The sequence below is a fragment of the Trichechus manatus genome, unplaced genomic scaffold (assembly GCF_000243295.1).
Source record: "Trichechus manatus latirostris isolate Lorelei unplaced genomic scaffold, TriManLat1.0 scaffold00002, whole genome shotgun sequence".
Lineage (NCBI taxonomy): Eukaryota > Metazoa > Chordata > Mammalia > Sirenia > Trichechidae > Trichechus > Trichechus manatus.
The window spans coordinates 10,704,987-10,729,110 of record NW_004443938.1 but is presented as its reverse complement, the minus strand read 5'-3'; the positions used below and the strand labels follow the sequence as shown (position 1 = coordinate 10,729,110).

General features: G+C 46.7%; 1 protein-coding gene across 1 annotated transcript in view; it reads left to right on the top strand.

Annotated features, from left to right (window-relative positions):
- The window catches only part of IGF2R (insulin like growth factor 2 receptor), a 118,963-nt gene that overhangs the window by 31,427 nt on the left and 63,412 nt on the right, over positions 1 to 24,124 (top strand). Inside the window, exons 3-10 of the mRNA XM_023728639.1 lie at positions 5,271 to 5,395; positions 6,938 to 7,036; positions 13,560 to 13,692; positions 15,827 to 15,935; positions 18,809 to 18,914; positions 22,318 to 22,480; positions 22,666 to 22,840; positions 23,709 to 23,812. Of these exons, the coding sequence (XP_023584407.1) occupies positions 5,271 to 5,395; positions 6,938 to 7,036; positions 13,560 to 13,692; positions 15,827 to 15,935; positions 18,809 to 18,914; positions 22,318 to 22,480; positions 22,666 to 22,840; positions 23,709 to 23,812 (1,014 nt within the window). The remainder of the gene's footprint in view (positions 1 to 5,270; positions 5,396 to 6,937; positions 7,037 to 13,559; positions 13,693 to 15,826; positions 15,936 to 18,808; positions 18,915 to 22,317; positions 22,481 to 22,665; positions 22,841 to 23,708; positions 23,813 to 24,124) is intronic.

Sequence of the window (24,124 nt, the reverse complement as noted above, 5' to 3'; positions counted from 1 at the left end):
GGCGGCCCCAGCGCGGGGAGGTGGGCTCGGAGTGAGGCGGCCCCGGCGCGGGGAGGTGGCCCGGAGTGAGGCGGCTCCGGCGCGGTGAGGTGGCCCGGAGTGAGGCGGCCCTGGCGCGGTGAGGTGGGCTCAGAGTGAGGCGGCTTCGGCGCGGTGAGGTGGCCCGGAGTGAGGCGGACCCGGCGCGGTGAGGCGGCCTCGGTGCGTTGAGGCGGGCTTGGAGTGAGGCAGCCCCCGCGCGGTGTGGCGGCCTCGGCGTGAGGCGGCCTGGAGTGAGATGGATCCGGTGTGCTGAGGCGGGCTCGGAGTGAGGCGGACCCGGTGCGGTGAGGCGGGCTCGGAGTGAGGCGGCCCGGCTGGAGGCGGACCCGCTGCGGTGAGGCGGGCTCGGAGTGAGGCGGCGCAGTGGGGCGGCCCCGGCGCGGTGAGGCGCGCCCTGTGCGGTGAGACGGCCCGGAGTGAGGCGGCCCCAGTGCGATGAGGCGGGCTCGGAGTGAGGTGGCCCCCTCGCGGTGAGGCGGCCGGAATGAGGTGGCCCGGGCGCAGACCGAGGCCCACCGCCTGTTCGCACCGCGCCCCGTAGGCCGCAGTGGCCTGGCGTGGTCCACGTTGGCGCTCCGAGCGTGGTCGTCGGTCCGAGCGGGACCCAGGCCGCTGGATGCTGCGATTCCCTGCGGTCTCTGCGCGACCCCCGGGTTGGGCTGGGCCCGCCGACTGGTCGAGAAGAAATGAAGGCGAGGGCGCCGGGTGGACCTGGCGGGCGCTGAGGGGTCCTGACCGCAGTGAGGCGTCCTGACGGCGAGGTACCCCGGACCCGGACCCAGGCACGGTCTCCAGACCCTCCGCCCAGGCTCCAGGGCTCTTTGAGTTTCATTTTCCGGATTGGCTCGGCACTTGACAAGGCGCTCCCCGAACTCTTCCGCAGCAGCAGGGGATCACCGCCCCTGTGGGTGAAGAGGCGATGTTGGTCTGAGGACCGCTGAGGCGGGCGGCCAGGCGGTGCAGAAGCTGTATTAGTCTGGGGTCCGCCGAGGCGAGCGGGTGGGCGGCCGCGGGACACCGAGCCGGTCCGCGGCTGAGATCCCGCTAGTCCACCTCCCGCGGCCGCCCGCCGCCTTCTGTGCGCAGGGGAGGAGCTGCGCCGCAGGACGTGTGGAAACCCCGCCCCATATTCTGGGCCCGCCTCCAAACACGCCCACCTGGCCCGCCTCCGGGCACGCCCACGTGCAGGCGGGGCTGCGGGGCGCTGTCCTCGGTACCTGGAGCTGCTGCAGGCCTTCTGAACCCTTTTGGCTGACCCCGTTAGAGGAAACAGTTTAGTACAGACTCTGGGAGTTTCGGGCAGAGGTAGATGATCCCAGCAGACCTTTGTACGCAGGCGGGAGAAAGAACCACGAAGGTCCAGTGTGCTTCCAGCTTGTTGCTGTGTGGCAGCCCTACGCCCCCCCGCCATTGGTTTCCACTCCCTGCTCTTTTTCCTTTTTTAGGGGTTGGGTGGGGGAGAGTTGTTCTTTTTTTTTTTTTTTTTTTAGATCTCAGGTGTATGTATCAAATTGGATCAGTCATAATCCTGAGTTCCTAACACACACTCATTAATCGAGAGACTAATCTTTTTCTTTTGTTTGAAAATTAGTGTTTATGTAATGAATCCCGACTCTAACAAAAGCTAGGCCTTTGACAATAACTACTAGCTATGTGTTCCGCCACCCCTCGGTCCCCCTGCCGCCACTGGAAGTAACCATTAATGGAAGTAACCATTAGCCTGAATTCAGTATTTAAAATTTTTATTACCCTGTCTATCCATATCTGTTGATAAGTCCAAACATGTGTGTATGTAATGTGTTTAACTTCATAAAGAATGTATATCATGCTATGTGCAAATTTTTGGAACTTATTGATAACGGCAATATTATATTGCTAAAAATTGGCCATATTGTTATCTTTCATTGTGTTTCAGTTCTTTTAACTGCTGTATAATATTCTGTTGTGTGGATCCATCAAAGTTAATTTCTTTACTCTTATTTATGGGTTGTGTCCATGCTCTCACTATTGTGAATAACACTAGATGTTGTTTCATACGTTTCCTGTTAATGTATGTGCATGGTGTTCTCGTCTGTATACCTAAGGGTGCAGTATAACTAGATTGTAGGGTACGTGAATATTCAATTCGAGAACATAATGCTGTGCTGACTCACACAAAGTTATACCAGTTTACATTTCCACCAGCAACATAGGAGCACTCTGGATCATAGCATCAGAGTATCTCATTTTTGCCAGTGGAATGGATGTAAGTGGTATGCCATTGTGGTCTTAATTTCTAATTCCTTGATAACCAGTGATGTTGAACATCTCTTCGTGTATTTATTGGCATATATTTTTGTTCTGTTTGTCTGATTATGCCCTGTGCATTTTTCTATTGAGTTATCTATTGCATGGGATCTATTCTTTTTCTCCAGAAGTTTCAGAAAATTTTGTTTGTCTTTGGATATTAAAATTCACCGTAATATGACTAAAACCCACTGCTATTGAGTTGATTCTGACTCATAGCAACCCCATAGGGTTTCCAAGGTTGTAAATCTCTATGGAAGCAGGCCGCCACATCTTTCTCTTGTGGAGCGGCTGGTGGTTTCCAACTGCTGACCTTTCAGTTAGAAGTCAATTGCTTTTAACCACTGTGCCACCAGGGCTCTTTATAATGTGACTAGGTGTGGGTTTTTCCTTCTCTTCTCTTTGGCATGCTCTGTGTTCTGTCAGTCAGAGGTCTTTCATCTCCCTTTATTTTTTGGACTTATATAGAATTTTTTTTTTTCCCAACCATTTTCTCCTCTTCTTCCTTCTTCTTCTGGGACTCCTATTTTCTGGATGTCAGCACTTCAACTTCTCTCCCATGTCTTGCCTCTTTTTTTGTATATTCTGTTTCTTTGTTTTTTCTCTTTTTCTTCTGGAACATTTCTTCAGTTTGGTCTTAAAGTTTGTTAATTTGTTTGTCAGCTGTAGCCTTTGTGCTATTTTCCATCTATTATGTGTTTTTAGAAGTTTCATCTGTTATTTTTTTATATCTATTATTTCTGCTTATTTCACTCTTAGATTGCTAATATCTTATCTCTTAAAATAGGTTTATGAGGTTCTTTTATGTCTGTTCTCATAGTTCGCATTCTGTTCCAGCTATAATCCAGCTTTTTTTTTTCCTTTGGAAGTGGTTGTGTTCCTCAAATATCTTATTTTCTTTGGCTGCTAGCCTTATTTACCCTTAGGGGTGGATGGTGTTTATTTTGTCAGATAGTGCAAATGAGAGAAGGCAGGACCCAGTCTTAGTGTCCCAAGACCTCGGGCGATGTGGAGGAGGGCCCCACTGGCAGAGCCTGAGGCACCCCAGCCACAGCCGTTTGCTCACCACCCACAGCACGAGAGTACAGAATGCTGTCACTGCTTTTAAGAAAAGACTAAGAACCTGGCAAAACCGATATAGACATTGACTAATCTCCGTTGTGATCTCTTTCCCCTTTCTGCCATGTAGGTTTTCTTTGTCTGAGAGACTCTTACTTAAAGCTCAGAAATGTGTCTAGAGCACTAACCTATCTGTAGACTTTCCCACGTTAGTTCTATATTTCTACAAAGAACTGTGTGTGTGTGCGCGTGCAAGAGAGATATTAGTAGTAAGAAACAACTCTTTTAAAAATGTTTGAGGGCGTGCTGAAATCATTGTCTCTTAAACCAAGTGAAAACTTCTTGCTATTGCTACCAGGAGCTAACATTTATTAAGCACTTAGAATATGCCAGGCAGTTGCTAAGCCTTTTGCATATGTTACCTAATTAATAATCTGACAGTTTAGCCACATATGTCAATAAGAATGCATTATTTGACACTTAAATCTTGTTGATGTTAATTCCAAAGAATTTCTTGCTTGTTCAAAATTTCAGACAATACAGAAGCACATGAAATAAAGGGTTCCTGCTTCCTTCTTTATCCTTTCCTTGAAGTCCTCAGGGGGTAGCTACTGTTAAGTTTGGACAGAAGCCTTATAGATCACTATATATGCTTCTAAAAATACATACATACATTCATATGGGTGCTCATATACTTCACATACGCAGTCTTAACTATTCTGGAACTTTTTGCTTTTTAAATTCGTACTACACAGATCCACCTGAAAGAATGGTTGTGAGCTAGGGTTTTAGTCAATAAATGTTTAACAAATAGTTATCACAAACTTAGGTGCAGATTTAAGAGTTGGGATACAAAGGTAAACGAGAGACAAAATATTCATTGTCATGGAGCTTGCATTCTAGTTAGGGAGAAAGATGACATATGAACAATGACATAAGACAGTATAAGATAATAGTGTGAAGAAAGAAAGTAAAATTGTGTAATGTGAAGGAGTGGTGGGACAACTGGGGACTTCTTTGTAAAAATGGAGTTTGAGCTGTGATTCAAATGACCAGGAGTCAGCCATTAGAAGACATGTTAGAGAAGCATTCTAAAGCAATGAAATGGCAGGTGCACGGGTCCTGGGGGGTAGTCATGAGGTTGGCATGAGGCCAAGGCAGTTGAAGGACAGTGAGTCAGGGAAGAATGCGGGAGATAAGGATAGATAGAGCCTTAGGCTTGTAGGGACTTACAGATAAGGTGAGCAAATAGTTCATCATCATCCAAACTGGGACACTTTTGGAGAGTAGAAGGGAGAGTTCTTAATTACTCCAGGACAATGTTCCAGGCTGAGACATGGTCACCCTACTTGTGGGCCATGCTAAAGAATTTTGGTTTTATAGCATGTGTGATGGGGAGTTAATGAAGAGTTTCGTGGCAGAGTTATGTGTTCTGATTTATGTGTTTAAGATCACCGTGGTGCAAAATGGATGGGGGAGGAGAATGAGTGAGCGGCGAGATGAGAATGGAAGCAAAGGGGCCAGTTAGGAGGCGAGAATACAGGCGAGAGGTGGTAGTGATTTTAACAGTAGTGAGAAGAGTAGTAGAGATGGGTGGATGTGAGACATAGTTATTGAGGAGGTAGAACCAGTAGAACTTTCTGACATATTGAAAATGTGGTGGATGAGAGGAAGATAGGACTCCAGGTATGTGTTTGGAGCTTGAACAGCTGGGTGGATGGGGATGCCGTTCCTGAGATGGAGAATTCTGGGGAGGAATAGTTTGTAAGTGTCTAAGCTTTCAGATGAATTATACTGCCACTTTTAATTTTGCTTATCCTTGGAAATAGTTTTAAGGTTACGTATGTTTTATAGCTTGTTCATTCTCTGCCTTCTCTTAATAGGTGACTCTCTTTTGAAAAATGGAACCAGATCTCTTCTGGAATTCAGCACAACAGTGAGTTGTGAGCAGCCAAATACAGATCACAAATTCCAGAGTAGCATCACCTTTCTGTGTGGGAAAACTCTGGTAAGTCCACACAGAGTCACTTTATGTATTTGTCTTGCTAAACATGTGTGCCCCATGGGTGTTCTTCTTGCACAGATTTTTCAGAAAGAATAAGTGAACAGAACTAAAAACACAAACACACACCCAAACCAAATCACGATCACCATCAAGAACCAGTAAACAAACCACAAGTCTGCAGTTAAAACCTTGAAGTGAAACTTGATCTGCATCCTATGTAAGTCTCCATGTCTAACTGGTTAGTGCGTTACAGCTCGGAGCACTGTTTAATGTTCATGCCGCAAGCACCATTTTTTTTATTTCTAAAACCTCTTCTCCCAGCATTTCATTTTGACAGGTTTTAGGGCCATGTGTTTATTTTTAACAACTGTTTTTCTTTCCTCATTTACATTAAATTGGAGAGACCGACATCTATTTAGAGGCAGCCTCGGCCAGCCGGTGATGGAATTCCCAGCCTTTTGATTATTACCCAATGTTGAAAGGGGCCTTAATTGCAGAAAGCATGATGTTTGTTCTTCCTCTGTGCATATTGTATGTGATTTGTTGGTTTTAATTTTTAGTATTTAGAAAGGAGCTCTCAGTGAATGATTGCTAACTTTTAGGGTTAGCAATTTGTGTGCAAATCCTGTGAGTGTACTCTCCTCAGTGCAGGAACCCAAGTGCTTAGAAAACTCAGGTTGAGTGGACCTCAAGGGGCCACCAAGTTGCTTTAAAGTATCAGATTAGAATTTGGTGCTGTGACCATTGTGTCTTCAAGCTCATGATGCCTCATCTAAAGAACTTTAAAAATAGTACTTATAGTGTTAATTCTGGATCAGCCCATTGATTACACATTTGCACATGGTGAGACCTGAAAAAAGAATCTGTCTTCAGTGGTATGAAATATGAAGGTCTTGCTGACAGAGTAAGCTGCCTGCTATTTTAATTTTAACTTATTTCCTTTAAGACATCTATTTTCACCATACAAGAAACAGAGTTTTGAAGGCAAAACCTGAATTCGCACAGGGCAGTGTGTATTGGTGAGTTCCCGTAGCTGGCTAGTGGGGAATCGGCTCTCCTTGCTTGTGTGACTGTCTGAAGTGAGGCTGAGGCTGAGTCCTGTGTCTGTTAGGTGTATTCGCTAGAGACGGATCCAGATGGGCCTCCGCCCTCAGCTCACAGGAAACATGAGTTCACGTTTCTGGCTTCGATTTTGTTGGCATTCGGTTAAGAGAACATTTGGAGTTTGAGAGCCGAGTGACTCCAAGGATTAGCTCCCCTGAGCTTACTGTACTTGCGTAGTTGGGGCCAGTGGAACAGTCTTGGACCAGTTATACCAAAATTCCAACGCGATTTCGTGAAAGTTTTGTTTCAGGATTTTTGGGTCTGGGAACTTCTTGATGAGCTTGTTTAACTAAAATGGTTGCACTTTCTTCTTTTTTTTTCCCCCTTCTGCCCTTCTTGTTGCTACTTCATTTTCATTAGCCTTTACTGTGTTCTAACTTTAAAAAAGAAAATCTTGTGATACGTGGCATGGTAACTTGTTTTAAATTTTCCTTTAAATAGGGAACTCCTGAATTTGTCACTGCAGCAGAGTGTGTGCATTACTTTGAGTGGAGGACATCGGCGGCCTGCAAGAAAGGCATGTTTAAAGCCCGTAAAGAGGTAACCGTGAGTTTTAAGGCCACATGTTTATGAAGTAAACTCTGGGACCTTTCAGATTTGATTTTAACCGCTTGGGATGAAAATTTTTTTTAGTTTTCAAACTCCAGTTAAGCAAAGATGCCATGTGATTCCATTGTTAAAACTTCTTCTGGGCAGTTCTTAGTTTTAGAACGGCATTTTAAATATCACAGGCTGTGATTCTTAGTGTGCTGGCTTGCCCGATGAGGGTTCTGGGCTCTGGTGCTCTGCAGCTCTGTAAGCCAAGTAGCATGATTGGCCTTGGCGGAGAGTCTTCACTCTCCATGAAGGAGCTGTCAGCTTTGCCCTGACTAAGTCCTCCTCCTTTGTCGACTTCCTGCAGGTGGTGCGCCCCACTCTGCCCATTCTGACTATTAAATCCATTCTCTCCCTGACCTTGAGGTTGCTTCTGGTTGCATTGTGAGCCTAGGCCAGGTGCCCCACCCCTTACATTTGGTGCCATTTCCCCCGAGACTAGATCACCGTTATCTCTACTTCCACCCTTTCCCTGTGATTATTTGGACAGCCCCTGGCCAAGCCGTTCTTGGGGATAAGGAGGCGTCCTCTCCACCAGCTGTGAGCTCATCCCTTCCTCTGCACGTGGCCTCTGGGGTTGGCTCTGCTGCTGGACTTCCCTGGACACTGGAGACAGTGTGCTGCACGTCCCTGTCCCTCCCATCCCGCCTGGTCTCAGTGGTGGCTTCCTGTCCCACCCGGACAGCAGCCTAGTTAATTGATTATTTTCCCTTTTGTCCGCTAGCTTTCTGCTTTTCAGGATGAAGTTCAAAGACTTACTGTAAGGAGCTGGGAACTAAACAATGGTTGGTAAACAAGTGTAGTGTGAGAAGGGCAAAAAGAGAGAAGTTTGTTTCTTAAAAATAAAACCAAATCTAAGTCATAAGTTATAAAGTATCGCTCATGTTTCAAATATGGCAGTTTATAAAAGAAAATGCCATCTGATACAGAAGTATAAGAGGCATAATGTTGTCTCCTAGCTTAAAGACCATCACCAATGCTCATTGAAAAATAAGTTTAAAGTTGAGAAAGAATTAAGGTCTAATAAAATGACCCAGTTACTGTTAGGCCACCAGTTGTTGTCGAGTCGACTCTGACTCGTCGCGACCCCGTGTATGTCAGAGCAGAACTGTGCTCCATAGGGTTTCCAATCGCTGACTTTTTGAGAGTAGATTGCCAGGCCTTTCTTCCGAGGCATCTCTGGGTAGACTTGAAATGCCACCCTTTCAGTTAGCAGCCGAACGCGTTAATCGTTTGCACCACAGTAGTGTCAAATTCAAACTTTGTTTAGTAAGTTTTAAAACTTATGTGAAAGTGTTTGAGCATATACTGTTAATGATAGGAAAAGCATCTCAAAAAACAAATCTGTGGGGTGCCGGGGCTGGGTGGGTCGGTGGATATTCGTGCCAAATCATCCAGGTAGCTGAACCTGAGGAGCTTCAGCAGGCGGCTGGAGTCTGAGGCCACAGAGAGATGAGTGTTCTGCTCTCCTTCGCTAGGCCTCAGGCCCGTTGGCCCCCGCAGATGTTCTCTTGGGCCTTGAGTCTCCAGCCTGAGCACGAGAGCCCTTTTTTCTATTTCACCTCAGTGTCCCTCTTAGCTTGTTTTGCTGAATTGACTGTTGTGTCTTCCCTCCAACCTGGGAAAAAATTAACTTCAAAATAAGTAAATAGAAACTTGCTTTCTACATTCTTTATGTTCTAAATCAGCCCGCGGGCCACACCCATGGCTACACGCTGCCCCAGCCTGCTTTTGTCCAGCTCTGGAGCTAAGAATGTGATTTTTACATTTTTAAAACTTGTAAACAAAGAAGAATGTACCAGGCGCCAGAGACCTATGTGACCCACAAAGCCCAAAATATTTACTGTGTGGCCCTTTATGGAGAAAGGATGCTGACCCCTGTTCTAAATAGCTCTTGTGGGGGGTGAGTGGGTGCTGGTGAAGAGGTGCAGTCTGTGTTTTTCTCACAACAGTGGATTTTAATTTCTTTTAGAAGCTCATCTAAGCATGAGAAATGTTTGCAGTTGGGTTTTTATCATCTGTTTAGGTATGGTTGGCAGCTGGGGTTTTACTAATTCAGTTTTCCTATTGTGGCCTGAGGAGTAGGGGTTTCATATGATTTTAAAATGGTTATTGCTTTCAGGGAGCCCAGAGACCAGGGGTGTGGACGACATCACCATGTTCACGACCTCAGGTTTTTTTCTACCTTGGGGATAGAAGAGTTAATGGGAACTGCTGACGAGCATATTGACTGCTAGAAAAAGCAGCTGCGGTCACCATTACCAAGTCACAATAAAGCAGACTCCCTTTTTTTCTGTCTTCAGTATGATGTGATTATACCCTACAGACTATGGTATGATAACTTCAAAACATATTTGAAATGTTTTATGTACTTATCAAAACACTCATCATGCCTTAAGGAAGAAGGAAGATCCAGATCTAGTTTAGAGCCATACTTGATTGCCGTCGTCTTGTTTCTTTGGTTTTGCCTCGTCAAACTTAGATTGATTTGATGGGTGAAGATCATGGTAGTCCCAGGCAATTGGTGCCATGCTCGTTCAGTGGATTCCGGTAGGAGTTTTTTAGATAATTATTTCTTTGAAAGATTTTGGACATGCGTGCCCTACCGTAGCATTTCTGGGAATGTATAAAATTCAGAACTGGCATGCTAGGAATCTTTCCAGAGTTAAATAAATCAGATTAATATACATAAGACAGTGTCAGCACCATTACTTCAGTGTGAGGAGTGTGAAGCTGACCCACCACCCCCTCACTCCTGGGTTTCTGTCCTTCTGAATGTCTCCATTGCCTCGCTCAGGGGAGCGTGAGGTGGAAGACTTTCTCCCAGGCTTCCCCAGTGGCCTCTGCTGCGTATCCAGTGCACACTCCAGTCCTGTGGACGCTGTGAGGTGTCACTTCTGTCCTGGAGGAGGGAGATGGCAGGATAGGCCAGCCGCCCTGAGCTGGTGCCTGCAAGCTGAGTCCCTCAAGCCTCCCGTGAAACTGAGCCGGGCTCAGAACTCGGGGCTTTTTCACACGTGGCCGGTCCTTCCTCTTGCCGACACTGCCCTGTTTCCTCGGCTCTCCCAGGCTTTCGTTTTGCCAGCTGGCCAGCTGCTGCTTGTCTCCTGCCCTCACCAGTCTGCTGAATCCCTCCCCCCTGGAGTTCAAGTTTCTGAATTATCTTGCTGTGGGATGACAAGCTTTAGATTTCATGGGATTGCGGGCACGTGTAGTTGCCTTTCATTGGGCCCTAATTACAATCTGCTGTGACAATTTTGTTTTTTTCAATTGCCTTTCTGTGCGCCTCTGAACTTTGTCCCCTCTGGCTCCAGTTGCCTGTGCCCTTGGAGCCCTGGGGCCCTAACCTCGTTATCACTGACTCACTTCTGAAAGGCTCCTCTGGTGATGGGAGAGGACTTGAAGGATGTGGTTGAGTGTCTTCATGTGTCCCCTGAGGCTGTGAGGAGGGACTTCCCCTGTAAGCTGCTTGATGTCATTGTTCACCCTCCATGAAATCTCTGGAAACAGGACTGGGGGAAAGGTTAGTGGGTTAGAACATTCCTGCAGGCTTGAGAGCCCCTTTGTAACACAAACCTGGAAGCTAAATGTTAAGCTGTTAAAGTCTGTGAATAGACCTGCCTGTGAATACTTCAGTCTAGAAGACAAAACGTTAGGGGAATTATCCGTAGAAAGGGATAAAAGTAGTTACCTTGAAATGATTGCAGAGGACATACATTTTTAGAATATTCCTTGCCAGGGGAGGATTAAAATCATACTAGTGTATTATTTTGGAAATACAACTTATGAGGATGTTTCAGATGAAAGAAGTAACAGTGGAGGGTGTTAACTAGCTGACCGGAGCCTTGTTTGCTCTGGGGTACATCGCCGGGCCTGAGTGCTTTGCCTTCAGAAATAGCTGGAACTTTCTGAAGTAAAGGTTCTTGCCAACTACGATAGGTTCCTTGACATGTTTAAAATAAAAGGGCATTAGTTTAATTAGTTCACAGAGATGAGAGAGTGAGATGAGTAAGGATGGATTAAGATGCCCAGATGAGGTACTCATCTGTGTATTTTAGTGAACAAATATTTACTGTGCTGTACGTGTGTTAGGGCTGTAGCAGTGAGGACACTGCCTGTCTTAGTTGCCTAGTGCTGCTATAACAGAAATCCCACAAGTGGATGGCTTTAACAAACAGAAGATTATTCTCTCACGGTTTAGGAAGCTAGAAGTCCGAATTCAGGGGCCAGCTCCAGGGGAAGGCTTTCTCTCTGTTGGTTCTGGAGGAAGGTCCTTGTTGGCAATCTTTCCCAGTCGAGGAGCTTCTCAGCATAGGAACCCCGAGTCCAAAGGCCACGGTATTCTCCTGGCTCTTGTTTCTTGGTGATATGAGGTCCCCCCCGTCTCTGCTCACTTCTGTCTTTTATATCTTGAAAGAGATTGGTTTAAGACACAACCTAATCTTGCAGATTGAGTCCTGCCTCATTAACATAACTGCCAGTCATCCCATCTCATTAACATCTTCAAGATAGGATTAAATCACATCAGATGACAAAATGGTGGACAGTTACACAATAAGGGGAATCATGGCCTAGCTAAATTGACAGATATTTTTGGGGGATACAATTCAATCCATGACACCACCCTTAACGAGCTTGTATCAGTGAGAGGAAACTGACAAGTAAACAAATAGCTTAAAAAAAAACCCCAAACCCTTGCCATTGAGTTGATTCTGACTCATGGCAACACTGTGTGTTACGGAGTAGAACTGCTCCATAGGGTTTTCTTGGCTGTAATCTTTACGGAGGCAGATTGCCAGGCCTTTGTTTGCGGTGCCTGCTGGGCAGGTTTGAACCGCCAACCTTTCAGTAGGTAGTTGAGCATAAACCGTGGCCACCACCCAGGGTCCTTAAACAAATAGCAGTACCTGATGTTATACATCTAAGTGCTATGAAGAAAAGTAAAGCAGCGTGCGGGGATAGAGAGAAGGGGAAGTTGCTGTCTTAGGTAGAGACGCTAAGCAGGTGACGTGGCACCAGAGACCTGAATGGAGGGAGGGAGAGCGCTGCACAGATGTACGGAGGAGGCTCACCCGGTAGAGGCGGCAGGAGATCCCGTGCTGACCTGCACCAGGAGAGCAGCGTGGCCAAGTGGAGTGAGGGGGAGTGGTGGAAGACGAGGCTGGAGATCATGGGGGGCCTCATCCAAGGGACGGTAATAAATAGCAGCAGCAGGAACTGTTCTAAGGCTTTACATACATGAACTCATCCAGCCCTTATAGCAACTCTATGAAGTCTAAACTGTTCTTTTCATTAGACACATGGGGAAGCTGAGGCACAGAGAGGTTAAATTTGCTCATGGTCACACAGCTGCTAAGTGTCAGAGCCAGAGTTTCTGTCTGTCTCCAGCATCTCTTCTTGCAACCACAGTTTCTGCTCTGTGGTTGGTTATCTAAGTCTGGAGTTCGGGGGCAGTTCTCAGGGCTGGAGACATCAATCTGGGAATCATTGGCAGGTACTTAAAGCCACGGCAATGGAGGAGATCACCAAGGAGGTGAGTGTGGACAGGGTTGAGGTCTGTGAGCACCTCTGCATTTAGAGTTAGTCAGAAGGAAGATGGAGTCTCTGGGTGGTGCAAACGGTTAACACGCTCAGCTTCTAACTGAAAGATTGGAAGTTTGAATCCACCTGAGGTGCCTTGGAGGACAGGCCTGGTGATCTACTTCCAAAAAATCAGCCATTGAAAACCCTGTGGAGCACAGTACCACTCCGACACACGTGCGGTCCTCATGAGTTGGGAGTTGACTCCACGGCAGCTGGTTTTAGAAAGAAGATGAGAAGTGTTCCCAGGAGGCAGAGGAGAGCAGGTAGTGGGGCGGAAGGAAGACCAGGGCCCTCTCTGTGGCCAGGAAGCAAAAGGAAGGAATGTTTCAGGAAGTAATGTCTAATGACGCTGTGAGATAGAGTGAGGTAAAGACTAGGAAATGAACATTGGGTCTGACCACGAGGAGTTCCCTGGTGGCCTGGCAGGAGTGGTTTGGGGGAGCAGGGGACAGGAACCCAACGTGACTATGTTCAAGAGAGGATGGGGTAGGGTGAGAAAGAGGAGGTGATGGGTGTGGACAGTCCAGGAGCTTTTGCGGTGCATTGCAGAGGTGCGGCACGATAGCGAGGGGGGTGTTAGGGGTGGGGGAGGCGTGTTTAAAGGGTAGATACTGTAGCCTGCTGGTGGAAATGACCTGGTAGGGAGGGCAGAGCTGGGGATGCAGATGAGAGAGCTGCTTCAGAAGCCCAGTCCTCGAATAAGCGAGTCGAGATACCAAAATGATGTGGACTTGCTTTGGTTTTTCTTGTCGTTGAGGGTCATCATGGCCTGAGAAACCTTAAGGAATGGAGAGCAGTGTTAGGAGGCGCTCGTCACAAACTTTGCCGATCCACGAGTCCCGAGAAGATGTGCGTTGGGAACTCACTCTCCGCTCCTCTCTTCTAGGTGCCCTGCTACGTGTTTGACGCAGAGTTCAAGAAGCATGACTTAAATCCCCTGATCAGGAGCAGTGGCGGTTACCTGGTGGATGACTCTGATCCTGGCACTTCTCTGTTCATCAACGTTTGTCGAGACATAGGTCTGAGTCTCTGTGGGCTGGGAGCTGCGGGGGGCAAGAATTGTTAAAAAGGTTTCCTTATCTTTTCCCTTCTACCCTTATTCCTGTTTGGACATCCATGCCACTGATTAGGTCCCCTAAGAAAGTGTTTGTCACAAGACAAAGTGCATGATACTTTGGCTTTAGAAAGATTTGAAAAAGTTAAAAAAAAAAAAAAATTCAATACATGGGGGTATTGCTGGATAGTAAGTAACCAAAAAAACCAAACCCGTTGCCGTCGGGTTGATTCCGACTCACAGTGACCCTATAGGACTGAGTAGAACTGCCTCATAGAGTTTCCAAGGAGCACGTGGTGGATTCGAACGGCGGACCTTTTGGTTATCAGCTGAACACTTAACCACTGTGCCACCAGGGTAGTAGGTACATGAGTGTTAATTTACAATTGTTTTTCAAATTGTACATATGCATTATATACTATCTTGTTTGTGTGTTATTTCTAAACAGTTTCAGAAATAAACGTGCCACACACAGCTCACCAAAAGTGACCAGTGATAACTTTAAATTTTCCATGTCAGGTTATTAAGTCTTTCTCTTGTTCTGCAGAGACAGCCTTTAGAGTTCTTTTGGAAAAAGGCAGATGAAGCAAGTCTTTGTCTTAAGTGAGCCTGTAATTCAAGTTGGTTATACAGTTGAAGAATCCTATAGGTCACTGAATTTTGAAATAATATGCTGTTCTGGCGTGGAAGATAGATGTAGATTTCTGGTCCTTTATCACTTGGAGAATTCTCTGAATTCATTGCATATTTTTGTTCATACACATTGTTCTCAATTTGCTAGCAACTGAGTTGAACATCAAAGACTTTGATTCACACAGGAGGTGCCCCAGCTGGCGACCAGACATTCTCCATCCACAGAAAATTGCCATGAGCCTCAAACCAAGTTTGAATGTGAGCCTCCCATCCTCACGAATAGGTTTGGGTTGCTTCTGTGTACTCAGCTCCTTGCATACTAGTTGACACAGGCCTCACGTTTTGCCTTAAATAAATCCAGTGGCATGTCTAACGTTGAGCTGTTCCAAGGGCAGGTAGCCTACCGCACAGCAAGAACTGTCTGTGGAGCTCAACAGCCCAGTGAGTGAGATTTCATCCTACCTCCCTGTATTTGGGTGGCTTGAGAATTAAAGGTCACTTTTCCATTCAAGAGCTGGTGACTCCTCACGGAAGACTGGACAGGATACAATCACCCTCCTGCCTTGACTGATAAGGCAGTGAAAGCACCAAGCAAGGTGCTAGTATTATTCACTCACTCATTCATGGGAGAAATATTTTTCAGACCCCTGCTATGTGCTCAGGACTTATTTCGCCGGGCACTGGAGGTACAGCATCAAAGTCCTCCTGGAGCTTGTAGTCAAGTGGGTGCAGATAGACGCAGTAAACAAGGAAACCTAGTAATGTATTAGATGTCAGACCTGTAAGTGCTTAGCAAAGTAACACAGGGTAGAGGGCAGCAAGGCTGTAGGAATCACAGTTACTGCTGGTGGTGGCCTTGTTCTAGGCACATTTTGTATGTTCTTGTCTGTGATCCTCCCCCAGACCTCTGAGATAGCAAACTGGCAGTTGGATAGATGTGTAGTTAGGCCAAAGTTACAGAGACAGGAAGTGGTGGATCTGGGGTTTGAAGCTAAAACTGTCTGGATTCTTTCTGCTAATCTCCTAATCTTTCCACTATCTACAGAATGCCTGCATCTTCTGGTCTGTTTATAGCTTGGAAGGGGATAATGCTAAACGTTCATATCTAGGAGAAGGTGGGGTACATTCCTGAACTATAAATAATAGTCACTGTTTGCTGGGCACATATTGTGCCAGCTGCCAAGTGACACTTCACATACTTCTCCCCGATCTTCCCAGCAGCCCTGCAGGGTGGGGGCTGTCACTGTCATTTTACAGACGAGAAAAACCATGTGCAGACTAGCCCAGGGTCTCAGAATGGCATCTGATCCTGGCTCTTTTTTGTTTCCAAACTTCTCCTATCTCACATTACTTACAGAAACTTTACAAAGCTCCAGTTTTTTAAAGGGGACGCTGGCTCAAAGGGTAGCCGTGGTGACCACGACTGAAACACGGTCTGATTGAGCATCCCATGTGCTTCCTCGCAGACTCCCTGCGTGCCTGCCCCTCCGGCACTGCCGCCTGCCTGGTGAGAGGGGACCAGGTTTTCGACGTTGGCCGACCGAAGGAGGGGCTGAAGCTCGTGGGCAAGGACAGGTCAGTCTGCGGCCCCCAGCGCTGCTGTGTTTGTAATCGTTGGCAGGAACCCGGCTCTTCGGGGCATTGCGAGGAACATCCCCTCTTGCAACAGGGGCTTGGGGTCGTCCCTGCAGAATATGGCTTCACATGTGCTTGTCAGGTTACTGGTCAGTGCTGAGTCTTGGAGGCTATTGAGCTTGTTGCTTACTTTCTAATCACTTGTCTCTTGTAGAGGTACAAATGTATATCAGGATCTAATACAGATAGCAGTTATGTCTTTAGAGTCACTGTGAACCCTGAATCAGTGACCTCTGGACTGTTGCTATGGGGACATACGGGGTAAGGTTCCTGGGAGCCTCTGCTCACGTTTTCACCAACCCATCAGCACGTAACCCTGTTTTATGTGCACTTCTGTGTAAAGACACCTTATTTAATATATAAAATGGATTCATTAACATTGAATTCAACAGTCAACAGCACTGTAATTCATGCCTGAACGAAGTGTATGCAACACACGTATTTTCTCCCTTTATTTTTTTTTAAAAAGAGAAAAATTTATGTTAGTTATTTTATTTGGATATTCATATCTTCTTTCTTATTGTTAAATACACATAACAAAGCATAACACCACCCAAAAATGTCTCCATGTACAATTCAGTGACATGGATTTACATCTACAAGTTGTGCGACCATTCCTGCTGTCCTTTCCCGCATCGTTCCACCACCACTAACAAAACATCAATGCCCCCTAAGCAAAAACTCCCCTTTCCCCTGCCTTCCTAGCCCCGGTAACCCCTAATAATCTTTGGTCTCTATAAATTTGCTTAATTCTTTTTTTTATTGTGCTTTAGGTGAAAGTTGACAGCTCAAGTTAATTTCTTATTCCAAAGTTTATACACAACATGGTTTTGTGACATTGGTTGCAGTCCCCACAGTGTGACAGCATGCTCCCCCTTTCCATCCTGGGTCCCCTGTGTTCATTCATCCAGTTCCTGTCCTTTCCTGCCTTTTGGTCAGGAGCTGCCCATTTGGTCTCAGATATCTGATTGAACCAACAAGCCCGTTCCTCAAGTAACACGCATATGTTCTCGGTAAGGCTTGCTCTTAGGAACACTTCACTTCAGCACCATACCTGGGTCATTTTAAACGGTGAAATCACCAATAAAAAGCACAAAAATGGGAAAAACATCCCACTGAGTAGACTGCAGAAAGGACTCTTACCTACAGTGCAAGAGCCCACACGAGAAGGCAGAGGGTCGCCTGGCTTGGATGCAGCTGGCAGTGTGCGTGCAGTGGGACCGCAGACGACTGCAGAAGCACTGGGGCTGTTCAGTTGGATCACAAATAAATCTTAGAAAGTAGGCGAATTCGCAAATAGGAGATCCACGAATGATGAGGATCGGCTGCGTGTGCGTGCATACGTGTGTGTGCATATGTTTATGTAGCTGCAGATAGGTTTCATGAAATAATAGCTACCTTAAGGTGCCTTGTGATATTTTCCATTCCATTTCATGTCTAGCACACAGCTGCTTTTGTGTCCATAGCTATTGGTTCTTTGAAAAACACTAGGAGGCAAGAGACAGAGGGGCAGTTTGCAGGCATTCTTCTAGGGAGCAGAACTTCCTGATGGAGGTGGCGGGCCCCATCGGTCCCAGGGAGGGGCAGCTCGGGCCGGGTACTAAGCCGTGCAGTGTGTGTACACTCTTCTGCCTCTGTACTTTGTCTCAGTGGAAGTGTGTTTTCTCCCGTGTGTCACGCGTCGCCATGCCCGGAGCTTACATCGAGGAGTTTCTCCCAATCCAGTGAGCTTCCGGGGAAGCCTCTTGCCGCTTGCTGTAGTCTGGAATTAGTGGGGTATCGGGTGGGTGTCGGGATGGTGTGTACTTACAGACGGCACTTCCCTCCATAGAAGAGATCTGGGCACAACCTAAATTTAAGAATGTTCGGATAGTTTCTGTAGGACTGTCCCAAGTGACAAACTGGGGATTCTTCAGACTGGGAGGATTTGAGAGGACTTAACCCTTGGGGAGTCCCGAGTTGTGGAAACGGTGAACACGCTCAGCTAACTGAAAGGTTAACAATTCGAGTCCACCCAGAGGTGCCTCAGAAGAAAGGCCTGGTGATCTACTTCCGAAAAATCAGCCATTGAGAACCCCGTGGAGCACAGTTCTGCTCTGATAGACGTGGGGTCACCACGAGCCAGGGTCTACCAGTGCTTTCAGAGTGCTGGGCAGGAAGCTCGAGCCCACCTTCAGAGTTCAGGTGGGCCGCTCTCTTTCCAGCCGTCCTTGTCCCTGGGCCCAGGATAGTAGGTGCATCGCACACTGACACCAGGGACTCCTCCTGTGAGCGCGGTCCTCTTCCTGCTGCCACGCTGGCTTCTGCTATGGACGTGAGAGGAGAGTGAGCGTTATGTGGCTGTCAGGCCAGCGTGCTGGGTTATCTTCAGGGTGAAAGAGAATATCTTGGCCTTCGCTTGTGGCTGTTCCCGGAGGAGATGTGTAGCCTCCTGGGCCAAAAGTCGGATCTGCTTGCCTATCTGTGTTTTATTTCTTTTTGTTTTGTTAGATCACTTACAATTTTGTTTTTTTTAAACTCAAATAGCTTTTGTTAGAATTTGAGATTGACACATTGGTTGTTTCATTTATTTTTTTTATGAAGACACTGAAGTCGTGTAATAGTCATGAAAGTTTATTGTGAAATTAATTTTTTCAAATGGGAATGAATTGATGTTATTTTATACTGTGGCTTTTTTTATATTTTAATGTTTTCTTCTCTTCTCCTCCTCCCCCCAGTTAAGTGTGCTGAATGTTCAGGGCAACAAATTAATTTGAATGTAACTTACACTTTTGACACAGTCTCTTTTTTTTTTTTTAATATATATCGTCCAGGCTTGTCCTGAGTTATGTGAAGGAAGGGGCAGCCAAACCAGACTTCTGTGACGGTCACAGCCCAGCGGTGACTATTACCTTTGTGTGCCCCTCAGAGCGGAGAGAGGTGAGTGACCTGTCTGAGGGTGACTTCCCAGCAGGGAATGTGCCAGAGTCAGCCTGGGTTGTCTGCGGGGACACAAGTTTGCATTTGCGTGGGGCAGGTGGGGCTGGGCGCTGGAAAGGCCGAGCTACAGACATGCATCCCCGGGAATGTCAGAAGGAGACGTGGGAGACCTGTGCTTCCTGGAATAGGTCCTGCCCTGCGTGCAAGCTGGCTGGGGAGAATGGTTTGGGTGTTGCTTTTCCTCAGGAACCAGAGGGGCCTCCACGTAGGCTCATGTGGGATGGTGTGTTATAGTGCTGCGTGGGATGATTTTAAGAGGCTCTTGGACAGGTTTTAAAATTCTGATTGTGGGCTGATTTTAATGCATATTTGAAAAAGCATCAGTATAATCTCAAGTCTGTGATTTCATGGATATTATTGCTATAGAGTGATGAAGCAAGTTAAAAATAGTCACATATTAAGAACTACTGAGAAACATACTAAGAAATGAGTAGCTCAGATGGTTTGCAGACGTGGCAGAAACTGTGGCGGCAGTGGCTGAAGTTTGGGGGATATCAGTGCGGGAGAGTTACAGCCGGAAGGGAGCTTTCTGCTTTCTTCCTTGAGCTTCCCTCCCTCCCGCCTCCCTCCCCCTCTCTCACTCACAGGCAGATTTATGACTGCTGTTCTCTGGCTGTTTATTAAACGTCCTGACATTGTAAACTCCTGGAGGGGCCCTGGGTTGTACCCGTCCTTCGTCTCCCTGCCCGGCACTGTCTGCACATGCCAGCCTGCTATTTACGTGTTTTCCTTTTAACGGGCCCTGGGCTGCAGCGTAGAAGACAACGCATTCCTCAGGGAGGAAGGGCTAGGTTTTCCTTTTATTTATTTCTGCTGTCTTGTAATAGAACGAAGCGGGGCATGCTGAATTCCTTTGCCAGACACCCACCCTCCCTCTCCCCCCAAACAAGGGTGGAATTTGCTCTCATTTCATGCTGGCGGTTGGCCTGCATTTTGTGGGGGGCTGTGGAGATATGAGCACGGTCCTGCCTCAGCATCCTCCTGTCTGTGTACCTCATGCCTGTGTCAGCCTCTTAAAGGCCTGTAGAGCCGTAACTGAAACTAGTTCTGAATGAATGAAACTAGTTCTGAATGCCGAACAACGTTTATTTATACTTTCCATAGCTGTCTGCAGGCTTGAATCAAGATCTTGTAATTTAAGCTTCATGAAACGTTCTTAGCTCATAGTGGTCTTGGGTGTTTTCTGCCCTCCACCCTCACCCCGTCTTCAGTAAGAAACATTTTTCTCTGTTGCAGTGGAGGAAGTCAGGGTTTCCCTCTTTTCTCCCCTATGGGATGCAAGGCGTTGGCTGTTACTAGACTTGTTCTTGGTGTCTGGGTTCTGTTTCAAGCTTGGTTGTTTGCTGGGCAGAGCTTGTTTTAGATGTCCTCAGATACCTGAATACCTGAAAGGTTTATATTTAAGTACAGGGAGCCCCCTACTTAATAGGAGCCCTGGTGACGCAGTGGTTAAGCGCTCGGCTGCTAACCAAAAGATTGGTGGTTCAAACCTACCAACTGCTCTGTGGGAGAAAGGTGTGGCAGTGTGCTTCTATAAAGATTAGAGCCTTAGAAACCCTATGGGGCAGTTCTACACTGTTCTGTAGGGCCGCTATGAGTCAGAATCAACTTGATGGCAACGGGTTTGTTTTTTTTTTTGGTTTTAGTCCCCGACTTAACGACGTATTTGAGTTATGACGAACCGCACTTAAGACGGTCTTTTTTTGTGTGTGCATCTTACCGTTAGTAATATCTACTATATAAAATGTAAAACTACATATAAGTTTGTATGTAATGTTTCCAATCCCTAAAGACAAATAAAGTTGAATTTATAAAGATACTGTTAATAAAAGGCAATAATAATGAAAACTAAAAAAAAAAAAAAAAAATTTAGACATTTGACTTACATCTGGACTGACTTAATGACGGAGTCATCAGAACGGAAGCCTCTTGTAAGCTGGGGACTCAATATTGATGTTGGCCCACCGAGTGCTTTTAGGAGTTCATCTTGTCATACTGATCTTTATAAAAAAACTTTATTGAATTTATATACTGTAAAATTCACTGGGTTTAAGTACCATTCGGTGGTTATTAGTATATCCACAAAATTGTGCAGCCATCACCACAGTCAATTTGAGAACGTTTTCATCTCCAAAGAACCCTTGTGCCCCTCTGTAGTCACTCCCTGTTCTCACCCGCCCCCTGGAGACCACTAGTCTACTTCCTGTCTCTATGGCTTTGCCTCTTCTGGACATTGCATGTAAATAGAATCATATAGCATGTGGTCCGTGGTGTCTGGCTTCTGTCACTACACACTCTGCACTGCGTCACTGTGTCAGACTGCTCTGAGCCGAGAGGTTAGAGGCCTGGATTCCGAGTCTGATACAGAGGAGGGTTGGGCTTACAGCTCTGCCGCGTACTAACAGCATGACCTCTGTGTGGAAGCCCAGCATGCAGCGCTGTGCCCGGCATGCTTGGTACATAGTCCCTGGGCAGTGCACATGGTGAATGCGCTCGGCTGCTAACCCAAAGGTTGATGGTTCGAGACCATCCAGAGGCACTCAGAAGAAAGGCCTGCCGATCTACTTGTAAAAAATGAACCATTGAAAATCCTGTGGAGCACAGTTGTACTCTGACACACAGAGGCTTGCCCTGAGGCAGAGTTGACTCCACGGCAGCTGGTACTAGTAGAAACAGCACAGCTATTCCTAGTGTACTGAGTGCACTGAAACATTTCAGTGGAGGAGACGTTTCTCCCCAGGGTGAGTGACACTGGTGCAGAGTGAGTAGTGACCTCATCAGCATCCTCCGCAGTCCACACTGAAGATGAGCACACTTGCTCTTGGTTTGCACAAGCAGGTCTCAGGGCAAAGTGGCAGGCCCAGGGTTTGTGGGTGGCCATGCTGTAGCTTCATCCAGGAGCAGAAGCCGATTTGAGTGTGCAGATGAGGGGGACTCGGCCTCAGGCCCCAAGACCCTTTGACAACCTTATGAAAAGGGCCGTGATCACCTCCCCAGTTGTACACGCACAGCAATTTCCATCCTGCTCCGGTGAGGCACGTCTGATTTAAAGAAGCATTGGGCCACGTGCCTTTCAGAAATGACTGTCTGACAACACTTTGGCTGAAGGTTGAGCGCACCTCTGGAAGTCAGGTGTAGGCCGTGCCTCAGAGGTTGTACGTAAATTGCGTCGTCACAAGTCAAATAATCGGAATGTGTTGGGGGTAGTTGTGATTCAAAACACAGGAACAGAAAATGTAAGAACCCAACAGTCCGTCTTTGAGCTTTTCGAAGGCATGGAAAATCTGCACTTCACTTGGGTGATAAAAAATTCCTCTTACTCCTTTTCAATGGTTCCTAACAGGGCACCATTCCCAAGCTCACTGCGAAGTCCAGCTGCCGCTATGAGGTGGAGTGGATCACTGAGTATGCTTGCCACCGGGATTATCTGGAGAGTAAAACCTGTTCTCTGAACAGTGAGCAGCACGACATTTCCATCGACCTTAAACCGCTCTCACTGAACAAATGTGAGTGGGGGCCGTGTGGAGACGCAGGGTGTGGGCTGTGTGGGCTGAATTAACCCGGCCGCTGGGAAGGAGGGAGCTGTAGTGCGGGCTGTTGGGGAGCTGGGATTGAAGTTTGAAGTAACACTGTAACTTTCTGGTGTTCACTGAGATAACGCTGTCTCTTCTCGTGTGTCCTCTTTTTTTAGCGTCACACCCCCTGTCCTATACCGCAGAGAGCAAAGAGTATATTTTTTACTTGAATGTCTGTGGAGAAACTGAAGCACAAGTCTGCGAGAATAAAGGAGCTGCAGTTTGCCAAGTGAAAAAGGCTGAGTCCACTCAAGTCAAAGTGGCCGGAAGATACCAGAACCAAACCCTCCGGTGCGTAAACAGGCCCCTCGTAATTCTGAAGTGCATTGTGTCCGTCCTTGTGAAACAAAGCTCGCTCCCCTAATCGTCTTCCTCCTCCTGCTTTCCATAAAGTACAGGAAAATCAGATAAGCCAGCATTCCTTCCCCTCTGATTTCGGCAGCCCGTCATCTGTCACTAACGTAATGACGGTTGGACTTTTTTTTCTGGCTTTAAACGACATAGCAGAGTGCTTCCGATAAATTGGTTCCTTGTGCACGTCGATTGTTTGTAAGGAACTGTACAGTAAGAAAAGTATTTAATAAATTTAGGATAGACACAGCTTTTATATTTTAAAATTTACCTTTTTGAGGAATTTTGATTTTTGCCTGGGAATTTGAGAATCTCAAATGGCTTTCACATTATATAAAAATTTTAAACAACTAAAAAAATCCACTCAGTGCAATTCTGGTTGTTATATTCACAAAAGCATTATGAAAATGCAGTTCTCTGAAAGTACGTGTTGTCCAGGATCTCTCAGGTCAGATTGTGGTCGTGGTGGGTGCTCGGATCACTGTGGGATTCTTGGACATTATTTATTTTGTACCAAACCTGAAAATGAGAGGAAGATGAGAACATCTCTTCGTGCTCAGAGCAAAACCCCGACCTCTTTCTTCAGCCAGTTAGTACTTTGAAGTAAAAGGATGACAAGCCTGTACGTTGGGAACTCATTTCCTCCAGACGCTTTCCCCCGCTGCCTAGAGAGCTTGCTGGTTTATGTCAGCAGTGATTTGGTGGTGGTAATGCAGAAGGCTTAAGTTAATGCAGACGTTTTAAAAAATTCACATTTCTTTGTTGGTTCCACCACGTATTTATGTATGTATATCTTCACAAAATCTAGATACTCTGATGGCGACCTCACCTTGCTCTATTTGGGAGGAGACGCATGCAGCTCAGGCTTTCAGCGGGTGAGCGTCATTAACTTTGAATGCAATGAAACCGCAGGTGAGCGCACACACGGGGTCTAATCAAGTTCTTTGGATTGCTGGGCGCCTGTGGGTGGGGGATGGTGTGTGTGTGGGAGTAGAGTGTGTGTGGTGTGGGGGGTAGTGTGTGTGTAAGGGGTGTTGTGTGTTTGGGAGGGTGGTGTAGGGGATGGGGCATGTGGTGTTAGTGTAGTGTATGTGTTCTGTGTGTGTAGTGGGTGTGTGGAGGTGGGGTATGAAGTATCTGGTGGGTGTGTGGAGGTGGGGTGTGAAGTATCTGGTGGGTGTGAGGAGGTGGGGTGTGAAGTATCTGGTGGGTGTGTGGAGGTGG